The sequence below is a fragment of the Oxyura jamaicensis genome, chromosome 7 (genome assembly GCF_011077185.1).
Source record: "Oxyura jamaicensis isolate SHBP4307 breed ruddy duck chromosome 7, BPBGC_Ojam_1.0, whole genome shotgun sequence".
Classification (NCBI taxonomy): domain Eukaryota; kingdom Metazoa; phylum Chordata; class Aves; order Anseriformes; family Anatidae; genus Oxyura; species Oxyura jamaicensis.
Genome location: NC_048899.1, coordinates 24,439,683 through 24,453,850, shown reverse-complemented (window position 1 = coordinate 24,453,850; position 14,168 = coordinate 24,439,683). Strand labels below are relative to the sequence as shown.

The 14,168-nt window shown below is 38.5% G+C and overlaps 1 protein-coding gene across 5 annotated transcripts in view; it reads right to left on the bottom strand.

Annotated features, from left to right (window-relative positions):
* Window positions 1–14,168, bottom strand: part of MYLK (myosin light chain kinase) — a 205,100-nt gene that overhangs the window by 95,928 nt on the left and 95,004 nt on the right. For 4 of the 5 annotated variants that reach the window (XM_035330846.1, XM_035330847.1, XM_035330845.1 and 1 more), the window contains 4 exons: window positions 12,710–13,284; window positions 11,536–11,739; window positions 10,257–10,391; window positions 4,810–4,962 (listed from right to left, as the gene is read on the bottom strand). In XM_035330846.1, the coding sequence (XP_035186737.1) occupies window positions 4,810–4,962; window positions 10,257–10,391; window positions 11,536–11,739; window positions 12,710–13,284 (1,067 nt within the window). The remainder of the gene's footprint in view (window positions 1–4,809; window positions 4,963–10,256; window positions 10,392–11,535; window positions 11,740–12,709; window positions 13,285–14,168) is intronic. The other variant, XM_035330848.1, reaches the window with a different exon arrangement.

The window sequence follows — 14,168 nt, the reverse complement described above, 5'->3', positions numbered from 1 at the left end:
GGTAAGGAAGTTCAGTGAAGCTAGGTTGGAATATGATACATAGAAGTAAAATAAACTGGGTAAATTCATAACCACGTGAAAAATCAGGAGAAAGTCCAGAAAATCAATGCAAACAGAAATGATGCTTACTGATAGAAACCAAGTCCATTTTCTTCCAAACCAACAAAAGGAACAAACAAAAAACCACCCACTCCCAACTCACTTATGTTTTGGAACCAACTGTCAGCCATTAATTTTGATCAGGGCTTCTTCCCATCCCACAGCTTGCCTACCTCAAATCTACTGCACAACGATTTCTGTAAGGTTTTACAGTCAACCTAATTCAATAAGATAATTTCATGCCTGACTGAACTCCCACTAGCTAATCCATATCAGCTGCTTTTGGAAACATTCTTTGGGGTAACATCATATCCATGCTTTCAAAATTACTCAGGTGTATATTTAGTTACCATGCTTTATGTGTTTTTAACGACTTCCACTTTTCAGTTAAAGCTAAAGCATCACAGAATTTGGCAATCCAGATTGGGAGCTTACCCCTGGACCAGCACAGGGCCCTTCCTAAGACTGTTAACAAAACCATCTGTTTTCAGTCATTATGGTATACAATATTTAAATGTTCACAGCTGAGAACACCATCAGGTGTAAGGGGGTTTCTTGTTGTTTTTCTTTTGAAATTAAATATTATTATTATTATTTTTTTTTCTGTCAGCTTTGTTTTTAATTAATACAATTCCTGCCATTTAACTTTTGCTCATTCTGCAATCACTTATCCCTCATTTGCATCCAAATTTGGTTCCCCTTTTTCTGGAAATGGCTTATATCAAGAAGCTGTCTTTAGAGAACTTTGTTTATATTGATGGCACAAATCCTATATCATTAAAAGCTTCCACACGTTTTGCTTTTGTCCCTCATTTTTGGTGTCTAGTTAGCATTGTGCTTCATGTTTGGTCTTGATGTACTGAAAGAAGGCAATTTATTAAAAAAAGCAGCTCAGCCTTACAAGGATTACAGCTGTTACTGACCCATGCAGAGTGCTGGACCAAGAACTTTAGGACACTCTTGAAAGCACTGGAAGAGAGTTTCTTTGATATCTAACATTAGCTCTGCTTACAACAGCTTACCTCTGACCTTTCAGTGTAGTAACAAAAAAACCTTGTTTTCATTTAGTGCTCTGAACCAGTTCTTCGTAGCCAAACAGTTCCACCAGGCTACTGGTCTGGAATGCCTTCTGGACATCTAACAAGACTAGACTCATGTGTTTTGGAAAGTCTTCTACAGTCCTTTATATTTATGTTACGCTTCAAATACAGCAAATTATTTTCAAATAAATATTGGCTTTGAAAAACTGTCACAACTATTTCATCACTCCAAGCAAGTAAGACATCACACTTCACTTACCTTAGGCAGAAAAATTTGAGAAAGCAAGCTGTAGCCTCTCAGTTAAGGATTCAAAGAGAGGTTGCTTATCGCAGTGATTACCTCCTTTAGAAGATGACTGTCTGTGAGAGGTCATTCTGAGATAGAAAGGAAAATAACCCATGACCTAAAGACAGTGTCTCTAATGAGTGGAAGAAAAGACTCCTACCTGAAAGCCTTTCTTCAACCTGCTTATATTTCACAGTCCCACTCACACCAGACAGAAAAGCGACAGGAACAAAATAAACCGTTTTTCCAGATAACATCTCCCTTCACTGCTCAGATAAACTGGTTACTAGAGCAGGGACTCTGACAGGCTTTCAGGTGACTCTAATCTGCTTGTCCAATGATCAATGAATGACTACAGTAATCGGATTACAAGGGCTACTAGTTTACCTACATAGATATTTATGCTGGTGAGGCTGCACTAAAAAATAAATAAATAACAAAAAACAACAACAACTGTGAACTGAAAGTGGCTGGGGAGAAAGAGGAACAGGTGTGAAATCAGGAAAGTGCAGCGCTGGCAGGGAGGAAGAAATGAGGTCAAGAGCCAATGAGCAGGAGCAGCAGCATTTGCTGAACAGTGTTTGCTCGCTGAGGGAGGCAGCATTAGGCCTCTGTTCAAGAAAGCAATGTACAAAAGAGCAGTATCATCAAAACAGTTCTGAGGGCTGCAGAGCACCAGAGCCTATAGGACTCTCCTAGCTCCAAGCATGTGCTACTGCTATTGCCAGCCAGGCTTTGTGCACTCCCTCTTAAAATCAAGGCTGCCTCTGCCTGGCTTGAGGAGGCTCAAGTCCACATGATGAAAGAAGAGCTGCACTAGGTCAGATATTTTGTTTGTCATCTACAGATGGGCAGAACTGTAGGACAGAAGGACATTCTGATAGTCAGACCTTGTGTAACAAGCACTCCAGCTTGATACACTGGAAAAAGGAAACTGCCTTTCTTACATGCAATCTCTGTTTGAAAAAAAAAAAAAAAAAAAAAAAAAAAGCTTTCTACACACAGTACAGAACAATAATAAATTGACCCCATCATTTGTCCCATCCGTCTTCCTGCTCTCCCTCACCCTTGTAATCTTGTGTAGCACAGCCAGGAACTGGTGTGAATGTCAGGTGGTTAAATATCCCTTTGATATATCTTTGCTACAGGTAGGTCTCACTTCTGGTTCCTTGTCAGTGAACTGTTAACTGACATAGACAATTACATGTCAGAAGGCTTATCCGAGGTATGAGGCAGACCTGAAGAACAGTTGCTGTGCCTCGGAGTTGGCCTTAATTCCAACTATACCAGTTATTACCACTTGTCATCTTGTCCATATACGTCCTCTGCCACAGCTACGGCAAAGCACCATAACTAACTCATTATATGTACAGCCAAGTCAATTAACCTCTCCTCGGCACATTTTTCTATTCATAAAAAAACTAGCTTAAAAGGTCAAAGACTTTGCAAAAAGCTGAATAATATTAATATTCAACCTCAGTGTCTACTATCACCATCAGTATATAATCACTGAAAATACATTTCAGGTGACCTGAATGTAACCTACGCCTGACTGTTAAGGTGCTGGGATTTTTTAATTTGTTATTTTTAATGAGATGCGTGGTATATTTAGAAAATGGCTTGTATGCTTATTTTCACAGGATGGGATGCAGAACAGAGGAACTAACTCCCCACAGTAGAGTAGCTGTAGCATTGCAGCTTTTGAGCCCCAGACTAGCCAAAGTATAAGAGGAATCCAAATCAGTGCAACAGTGCCTAAATAGCCTGAAATAGCTCAGAAGAGTACAGGAACCTAGGGAAAGGCTAGGTCACTAAGTGCTCCCACTTTAGCATTGTATGTCAACCCTAAAATAACTCAGAAATTATTAGTGAGAATTTTCTGTCTTTTCTGATTCTGTCCCAGTGAAGAATCTGCAGGTCCCATGTCAAAGACTGCTCCCTTGAGGTGCAGTTCTCTCTATTGCCCCTTAGCTAATGCAGATGAAATGCTTCAGAGAAATTATAAACGATGGCTTTGAGAACATATTTGAGAACATATTAGTTTCAGGCTTATTTGAAGTCAATGTTTTCTTACTTCATGCCTTTTTTGAGGGGGTAGGGTAGGTACTGCATTTCCCATTCTGTAATCAAGAAATTAACTCATAGATTTACCACAATTACTCTGTTTTCATTTTTCAGCTTGCCTAGAGTTTAAAGTGGATTCACATAGAATGAATAGGTGCAGGCAATCACTGAAGTGCTGAAGACAAACACCACAGAACATTGGCAAACCAAGACAAATCCAGGGATCCCAGGAATCAGGATACATTTCCCACTAAGATACATGCACTAATTTGCTGCAGGCATTATTTAGTCCTAGAAAAATGGAATACTTCCCTTGGCAGCTGTCACTCATATGTCTGCTGGACAAGCAGTAGCAAACTATTATAACTTTGTGAAAAAAAAATAATATGCAGATGACAAATACCAAATACAGTCTTGAATGTAGAGGGAGGTGGAATCTGATCATCTGCAGCCATAGAACAAAACAACTGTATAACATGATACCACGTGAGATTATAAGAATAACAAAAATAATGCTGATTGATACTACCTCTCACTGTTCAATTTACCCATGGAATTCTGACAAGATGGGATCTCTGTTGTTTTAGATTGGGTTTATCCAGATCATAGTGCAGAATAATGTCACTCATGGACAAATGAAATATGTCAAATCAACAATGAGGGTATCAAAATATTGATATTTGCAAAGAAGACGCTCCTAGATTTCAGAGATGACAGATCATCTCAGTTGCTCACTACGTCCTTCTTCTGGTACACTACCAAAATTCTGCTCATTTGGAGATACACTTCCTCCAATTAGCTAGCACATAGCTCCTCAGAGTTATCTTTCCCTCTCATAACTCCTGGCAGCTGAGCAGTGACTTTTGCTATCATAATTGCAGTCCCTAGCCCTGTTCTCTGAGAGAACTCTGTTCAAGCAAAAGGGGCGGCAGCAGCCTTCTCATCACAGCACTTTCTTCCTGATAGGTGATACTGGTGATGCTGCTTTCTTTTCTTGCAGCAGAGACAGTCCTTTCCTACACTGATAGACTTCTTCCAAACCTTAGCTTCACTGCTCTCTACCACATTAAGCCACTCTTGGTAATATCAGAACATTAATATCTTTTTCAGCAATATACATATAACTTTATTTTTAACAGTCCCTAAACATTTAAGTTTCACACACTTCCAAAGAGGAGAAAACCAAGCCTGCAGAGAAGAGCTAAGAAACACATGGAGTACATTTACAATCACCTTCATTAATGATCTAATGTTGTTTGTTTGTTTTTAAATGATTGTGGCAGGTATCATCGCTGTAATTACATGAAACTGAGTATTCACCTTTGACAGTGACCTGAGCACTGCATGATGCCCGTCCTGTGTTGTTTTCAGCCAGACAGGTATAAATGCCATCATCTTCCGGTAAGGCATCTTGGACAGTCAGTTTTGCGACTCCATCTTCAAACGTGGAATGGGCATACTGAATTGGCTGTTCTGCAGACAGAAAGGGAGACAAATATCTTAATACATCAGCCATATGTTTCAAAAACACTTCTTGCTTTCAGTGAAATTTGGATGCCTAACAGTGGTCAGTATATTAGAATGCACAGCCACTGCTCTCTAGTGACTACAAACAGAAACATCCCAAGCACAAAGCAGAATATGGTCTTCAGACAAATCTCACCATTCATTAGGTTTATTGGGTGCCACCTTTAGAAGCAATAAGAGGAAGAAAGTTTATCTTTGTGTTTTGAAGAGATTCTCTTTCAGACAGATAAGAGAATAAATGTGTGTTTACTTAGACATTGTGTGCTTACTTAGACATTGCTTCCATCTAATAGTACTTTGCCTGAAAAAAAGATACTGGTATTACTGTCCAGATGTACAAAAGGGCATGCTGAAGCACTTGAAGTCCCTTAAATTAAGTACTTTGCAGTGGAAGACATTCCAAGAGAGGCAGCAAAATCTAGGATGGAGCCAAGAGGCTGATTTACCAGGCATTCAATCTACACTAAAGTATGTATAGTCTGGTAGCAGACAGGTACAGTCTGGTCTATAGTGACACGACTGTTAAAGAAGTTCATTTTAAGAAACTGGTTCCTTGAATTGGTATGGAACATGCTTAAATGTTAGTGTAGGCTGGTTTAAGTCGCCTTGCTATTGTTTTGGGAACTATCATCAATCTCAGCCTTACTTTCTGAAATGCTTCTGCAATCTGTTTTCCCCATATTAAATATTTTCCACTACTGACTCATCATTGGTTGCTTTCCCGGTGTATGCAACGCTTAAGAGGGCCTGATATCTGCATAAACACCATGCTGGAAGAGAAACTAGGGTCATCTGAGAGGAGGGTGAAATTGCAGAGAAATTGTGCAGGACTGTATCAAAGACATCTGTCACTTGGGAGATCATAGTCAAAAGGAAAGATCAAAATTGATTTAATTGACAAAGTCATTTAAAAACACTTGGGAAAAAACCTCTGGGGATTCTAAAAACCATCTCCACACAATCAGCAGGATAAATTAAACGATGATACAGATTTTTCTCTCATCTCTGATTTTCAACGTCAGCAGGAGACAGTTATTATCTATGCACTATTTATCCACATCTGAAGTTTAATTTGGAAATTTGCATAGATGCACCCAAATCAGCATGATCCAATATTTAAAAAATACTATATAATGCCTGCGTAGATGATCTCATTCCCTTATTTCTCTTTAAAGTTATCTGTTGGTTAAATTAGCAGATTTTCTACAGCATGAAAAACTGGGGCAAATATTTAATCAACTGCCCAGAAGACTCAGATTTTAGAATAAACTCACTTCACCTTCTTCGCAGATCACGTATTCTTATTGCTGGTTCCTTTGAGATGCCTTTCATTCAGTTACACAGGCTGTTGTAACAATTAATTCCAATCACATATTTTTGCATACAGGAATACCATTACATTCAAATACGTACATATAGAACTGAAGCTCAAGCAAAGAAAGCTTTCTGTAAGAGGGCACAGGGTGCTGGACCACCTTCCTGGTCTGACTTTAGGGTATCTAACCTGACAGGGATCCTGCCTGGGATTCTGACCCTGAAACTATAAATGGTGCCCAATGATGCTATTGATAACCAGGTCAGAAATACATTCAGGATAAAAGCTGCATCGTTAAAATTGGACTTTTTTTTTTTTTCTTTTTTATATAAATAAACAAATGAATACGATAAATGTTCTATGTGGAAAAAGAAAATGTGGTCTCCTTTACCATGTCCTCAAATTGAAATTTGTCAGGGCATCCCATTTCTCACTCCAACTCAACTAAACCATTATTTTTTTAGCACTTCTCTGCCTTTTCATCAGACCCCAGCAAACAAATGAAAATATTTCTGCTCTGAGGAATAACCTACAGCAAGATTCTAAGTTATATCCATTGTTCTTATATTTTGATCTAATAAAAACAACTCTCCCAGTAGTGAAATGTTGCCTTCTCTAGAGACAGAACAGTCAAATCTCCATGACAGCTTGGCAGAAGAAACAATAACAAAAAATACCTTACTGCTGGCATGTTATGCCAGAAGAAAGGAAATTTTCCCCTGGCCCATTTATTAAAAGCTTTCGGGACAGATCATAAAGCTATCCTAAAACAAAACACTACTCAGAGAATTGTTCTGCTTAAAGTTGTGATCATATTGTTTTAAAATTCATCAGAAAGATGTTCAATTTAACTTTGGAAAAAAAAATAAGAAAAAAGAATATATTTGAAATAAAGTGAAATGGACCTTATCCCTGTAAATTAAAAAGAAGTTACCAATAAAGCATTTAAAGAAGCTAAAATAAATTGAACTTACATACTGAAGTACTGTCATAAAGAGCATGTGCATAAGGCTTTGGTGAGGCCAGAACTAAACCACAAAAATTTTACTTTTGGGGAATTAAAAACAAAAACAAAAACAAAACAAAACAAAACAACAAAAAAACGGTGAAGTAAATTGGTGAAGATTCAGATGGAAATTTAATGTAATATGCAGAATTAGAGACACAGGACAAAAGAAATGTCTTTAAAAAGTTGAAACAAATACTTAAATCATTATAATAGGCCTGGAAAAAGCATAAAAAAGAAATTGAGGATGCTAAAGCTGCAGAGAAGAGTAGGAGCTATAAAATAATCCACAGTCCAATCAAGTGGCTCGTATTTGTGTAACTTAGATGAATGTGGAATTAACTCCTTGCCCTTACAGATTCTAAGAATTATTGACAATGCACCACTTACATTATCTGTTGTTTTGGCTTGGTTGCCCTAAAAAGAGAGGTCAGTCTATGTATGGCTTGGAAAATATTTTAAATTTGCATGCAGTCACAACTGGTAAAAATAGTCAGTATATAAAAGTAGTACTTGCATGTAATGAGCTGTTGTAAATCTTTTAGTTCTCAGGTATTGTTGATTCCTGAGTCCTCAGAGGCAAATTGGGCAGCATACATGCTGCTTGGTGTCAAGGGCTGGCCAGCCTAGCCTCTTCTTTTTTTTTTTTTTTTTTTTTGAAAACACACTTTTCTCCTTTATTTGGTTATGGATATAAAGATGACTGGTTTGTAGTATTGAGCTAGCTTGTAGACAGGAAGGAAAAGTTTGCTTTCAAACGGAGATCGTTATATCCAATTTGATCGTTAGGTAGAATTACGACCCTAGGGGTGTATATGGAATTAGCAGCACTAAACTACTGTTTATAATCCATTCAAGTTTGTATCAACATGGTATACAAACTGTTATGTATCACAATCAGATGCAAAACAGGAAAACATTAAAATATAGTGGTATATTATAGGAGTCTTTAATAAAAGAAGTGTACTTGTATCTTTAAAATAATGACGTTCTTATATTTTATTATTGTGATAGTTTGTTGTGCTATTGTTACTCAGAATTATCACTGCCTTTTTATTTAAGAGCAGAGCTAGCTTTCACCTACAGAACTGTAAATGGTTTAAATTCCAACTATATGAAAAAACCCACCATGCTTATGCCTCCTTGTGATACTGATACAATTGCAGTTAGAAGCTTGGATGCAATCAAAATGTTGTTATACCTGAACAGGGGCAGACTCAGCTGAGTTCAAAGGAGGAAGGTCAAAGCAGAACATACATACTGAAAAATGGCAAGTGAGCGCAGTGCATACTGAAGGCCTACAGAAACCTGTGGTTTATTGACCTCTAGGCTACATTTTTTCAGGAGACAATGTCTTTCTGGATAGCATGGTGATGTCGATGGTGACGTTATGTCTGGTCCTGATAAAATGTAACACAGAATTTGAAGCCATTTGAGACAGGAAGATGCTCTGCGTGATGTGGATGACAGCTAGGTGTAACTACATCATTCAGTGACTCAGGGAACTGCATAGGGCATGGGATACCCTTGGAACATGAAGCTGAAAAGGTTGACCCCATGGGTAGGAGTTGTCCCCTCGGTGCTTCAGGACACAATTATTGAGTTGCAACAGTGATTGTAACCCAGTCTGCAAAGCAGGAACTGCAAAGTAGTCTTCAGAGAAACAAATGCTTTCCAATGGGATTATGTCTGAGCTTTCATTCACATGTTTCATGCTGTAAATAAAGCAGTGCCCTTTCTATTCTAGACGTGGAGCTATTGGGAAGGAGAACAGGCCAGGCTGTGGGAACATACCGATCTCAAGGTCATGGTTCATTTGCCCTGCCACCTTTTTGAGTTATCCCATTTACTCTGAACAACTTAAGAAAAGCAGAGATCGTGTACAAATAATTCATTTTAAAACAATCCTAGAGGAAACAGCTTTATGGCAAAGCATGCTACTCTTTGTCTTTAAATCACACACACACAAAGATAGATAGCCTGTGGGAGTCTGCAAAAAATCAATTGCACTTCAGGAATAACAGAGGCGCTTGAGGGTTAAGCTGAATAAATCTGTCTGGTGTTTAATAGATGTGACTCAAAACTGCAAGAGACCTTAGTCAAAGCATGTAGTCCTTGGATCTCTGAAATTGTTTGAAATCTAAGCAAAATACTGAAGTTTGGGTCCAACTCTGCTATAAAGAGGGGACTGTTAAGGAAGCTTCCATGCTCAGTTGTTTAATTAGAACATGGGAGGAGTTTATAGAGCCTGATAAAATAAAATAAAAAATATGTATCCTTTTTTAATCAACTTTTTACAGGCATTCTTGTACAGAACTGGGATCTCGAGGAACATCTTCCTAGTAGACAAGCAATGAGAAAAACTGTGATTTTGTTATCTTAGGCATATGGATGCTAAAAACAGTTATGACCGGCCCAGCTGAATGATGAGTGGAATCTGGCACAGATTTCCTTCCAATCCTAGAAGGTGATAAAGTACTTATTTAGCTTAGGATTTACTTCTCCTGTGGGATCATGATGCCAACCTGCTACTCTCTAAGCAGAGGCTCATACCAAAGGAGTGGGGGTAGCACAGGATTCAGCATACAGTAGTAACACAGATTTTGTTGCAGCATGGTGAAAACTTCATTTAATGAAACCCAGGAAAACCATCTGCATACAATGTTGTTGCTAGAGTCCCCTCCTGGACATACTGGAAAACTGCAGTAAAACAGAAAACAAACAAACAAACAAAAATCCACTATCCTTCTTGCATACTATGAGAATATAAACTGTTTTTCTTCAAAGGTTCTAGTGTATTATATTGCGGTGAGTTAGAGTGCAGTATTCACAGCCATGCTATTTAGTGATTAGAGTGGCATTTGAGACTGTGAATGTAAGTGGGTGCATGCACGTATTGCAGACCAGGGAGTTCCTTACCATTGAGAAGCCATGTGATCTGAGGCACAGGTATGCCTCCTACACAGCACTGCAGCACAAAGTCTTGCCCTTCACTCACAGTACATCCTTTCAAGACACTGGAAAAGCATGGAGCAACCTCTTCAACTTTAGGCCCTTAAAACCAAAATGAAAACAGTTCCTTTAACCCAAATTGACAAAATGACCTTTACCACTTAGTGACTTTTCTAGGTATGGTTAGGTGTCATGGCTGGGCTAATAGATTCATCCTGTGCCAACCAGAAAAAAAAATCAAAACCACAGTGATATGTTTTATTGGGAAATTTAAATCATTTTGAGTGTGAACTGGTAGAAATAAGGGGTTCTTTCATAATCTACAAAGCAGGCATTGCCAGCCTTCAAGCTGTTTCTTAGGTGGTGGTTTTCTGCTCCAGATTTCACCGGTTGCAGCCAATTATGAGAAGGGTATGCAACATATTGCCAGAGAGCTCAGTGCAAAGATTAAGAAGGAAAATTCTACTTGTCTGTATTCTCCCAGCCTCTCTCCCCAGTTTCCCCTAGTTGGCAGTGAAACAGGGTGAATTAAGGATGCAGTTTACAGGTGTCTCATGAAATGGAAAGTGAGAGTATCTTGGGTATCCTTCTTTAACCTCAGGCACAGCAAATAGAGAAATGTTGCATAAACATGATCATAGCTCCAGGAGAAAACATAAAACCAAGTGAAAAGCTTAGAAATGAGGACAGGATTTACTAAAAGGCAAAAAAAAATCTTTCAGTAAGACCAGTAAGACAGTGCCTTCAAGCTCAAAATAATTTGTTACTGGGAGCTCTACTTGAATTTGGCAGCATGCAATTCTCATTCCTTTACTTTTCTTCTTACTTGCTCTACTGCACAGGATCAGTTTGTGCTCGCAAAACATTTAAGATATGCAGTGTCCTGCAGAAATGCTAAGCAACTCCAAGAGAACTACATGCAGAACAACAACAAAATCTTTGGCAAACTGTATCAAATACAAACATTAATAGAAAACTCCAATGGGGAACAGACCTCCCTGTGTACAAAGCATGTGATGAGCGGGTTTTAGATATACAAACAACAAAAATAAAAGGTCAGAGTGGAAACTGATGCAGAAAGTGGCTTGTCAGCTATCCCACACCACATTAGTGACAGAACTAGGAATCAGAATTAAACTTTACTGAGAAATTCTAACAGGAATTTTTTACGCACCACGCCTTGGCAACACAGTAAAGACCAGCCACAGTTTTCAAAGTGCAGATGGGCTCACACTAGCTTACTTACTTTTGACAGTTAACAACCAGCTGGTGGAAGTCTGGCCTTTGGGGTTGAAAGCTGCACAGCTGTAAGATCCACTGTCCCCCAAGCAGGCTTTCTTTAACGATAGGCAATGAACTCCGTCTTCTTCATATATTTGGATACTTTCTCCAGCTTTAATAGGTGCACCCTCTTTGAACCACTCCACATTCGGTTTTGGTTTCCCTGAAACTAAACCATCAGGTCTTTGAATTTTTATGAACAGGTATTAGTGTAATTCCATTATTTGCTTTAGTATAAATTAGGTATAATTTACACATACATAATTATATAAACCTTAAGGAGTCAGTAATACACCGACTATCTTCAAAAGACAGTTTGATATTTCTGATCCTCCAAAACCTTTCAGCCAGTCCAACTTTAAAATAACAAATGCTTGGTAACCTGAAAAACCACAGGACTCCTATCTAAACATTGTTCATAAAACAAGTCACACAAAAAAATGGAGGTGATATTAGAGGAAAAAAAAAAAAAAAAAAAAAAAAAAAGATATTTCTGCTGTTCCTTCCTGTCCTGCTCATTTGGTTTCTCCCAGAGACACCACGCTTCCTACCATTGAAACAGTTACAGTGGTTGTTCATTCTGGGACTGCACAACCTAGAGAAGAGAAAGCTAGAGACATAAAAAACATTTTATTTCTCACTTTTAGGAGCATTTTAGAGTGCAAATTAGAAAAAAAAAAAAAAAAAAAAGCTTACAAATAATCTTCTACTAAAATTGTACTTAAAAGAAAAAAAAAAAAAAGTGTTCTAAATATACTTCTTGGATTCAGTAAGATACAACCTTCATTACTCTTTTGAGAGGTTGGAACCTGCTCCAACTGTGGAGAAAACTCTTAAACACCATTTTAATTCTGACCTTTTCATTTCAGCTCTTAGGAAGTGCTCAGATCATCACTGGGCCGACCAAATATGAGGGGCAATAGTAGATTCCCAAATGGAAATATAGAGACTTATTGCAGTTTCTTACCTGATCTTTTCCACAGCAGATTACTGTGGAAACAACATGAAACTCACCATCTTTTTCTGAAATGCTTTATGAGTAGGGCAACTTGCTGTGAAGGAGGAAGAGCTTCCCTACTTCTGCACACAGAAGGGCAACCTGACCAACCCCAGGGCTCTGATACCTTTCATCCCTTTACCTTTGCTCTTGAATTTAATCTCCTGTCCTTCTGATGCTTCCAGGCTCTCTGGGCAGCTCTCAAACTGAGGAGGAATTCCCAAAGGCTCCCTCTTCTCCTCCATTACAGCCTTCCGGGCTCCAGCTCTATTTTCTGCTTCTCTACTCCTTGGACCTACTTGTCCTGTCAGAGATGGGGTTTGCTGAGTTGTCATCAGGGGCTGCACAGTCCTTTTCCTGTCTTCACCCTGCCTGACGAAAGTGGTCTGGGGTTCTGCCTTTGGTTCTGGTTGCATTTTGACAGGCTGTAGTGTGATGGTGCTTGAAGTTTTCTGCAAGACCTGAGATCCCTTTGTTCCTCCTTTAGGTTCTTGAAGAGATACTGCATTGACTTCTTGGTTCTGTACTTGCTTACACTCTTTGGCTTCTCTGGAGATGTAAAAGGACTCTTTCTTTGCTGACACCCTATCTTTGGTTTCAATCATGAGTTCAGTGCTGCTAGATTTGAGCTCTTTGGCAATCCCATTGCTAGTTGCCTGTTTGAAATCTGAGTTTTCAGCAGCTTTAGTAGCAAGTGTTGTTGGTTTTGACGGCATGCTGAAGGAAGATAAGTTTACAGATATATGACTCTGTATAAAGACTAATTATTATTATCAGCAGTGATATAAATGTCCAAGCCCTTAGGAGGAAGATCAATTTGCCTTTAGTTATGTGAGTGACAAGAGCACTGCTCTTTCCCTCAGACAGATTAAAACATGGATGAAAGAGGTAAAGTGAAATTCCTCATTAAATGTTTGAGCACTGATCACACTGTCTCAACTGAGGAGCTTCTGGGTACAAATCCTCTGCTCAGGTTGTAACACATGTTTTGTGAGTCAGACACTAACCTTGAATATGCTGCTAGGGAGTAATTACATGAGTCCCTGGAATATCCATAGTGTAACATTATGACATGCTTTAATAAATTGAGGCTACATGTAATTATAGCTCAAAATGCCACGTAAAATAGCTCTTTAAGATGAAATTAAAATGTAAATTATGCAGTGAATTTACTATTTCTAATTATGGTGTCTTATAACTTAGGTGATTTCAAAAGGGAACTCATCAGTAAATTTGGCAGAATACTAGAGGAGGGAGAAAGAGTGTAGTAAAAAAAACAACCAGTTGAATGGATGTAAAAATATTATCTATGGTTTTATTAGGAAGAGTTTCTCAGAAGTATGATGGATCTGTTGGTCAGAACTTGAGGGACTTGAATTTAAGTTTCCTACATTGAAGTTGACTGCCCTGATCCCTAAGCTGTTACCTGTAGAGTACTGCGTCTGTCTCACCCCTCCAGAAGCATAAATATTTTTCCAAGGCAGAAATGGAACATATCTGAAATTCTAAAAGTCATTTCTAACCCAGCTCTGCTTTGCTATGTGTTGTGTCATTGACTTATTCTCCCAGGGAGATTCAGGATATTTATGGTGGTACTTTCT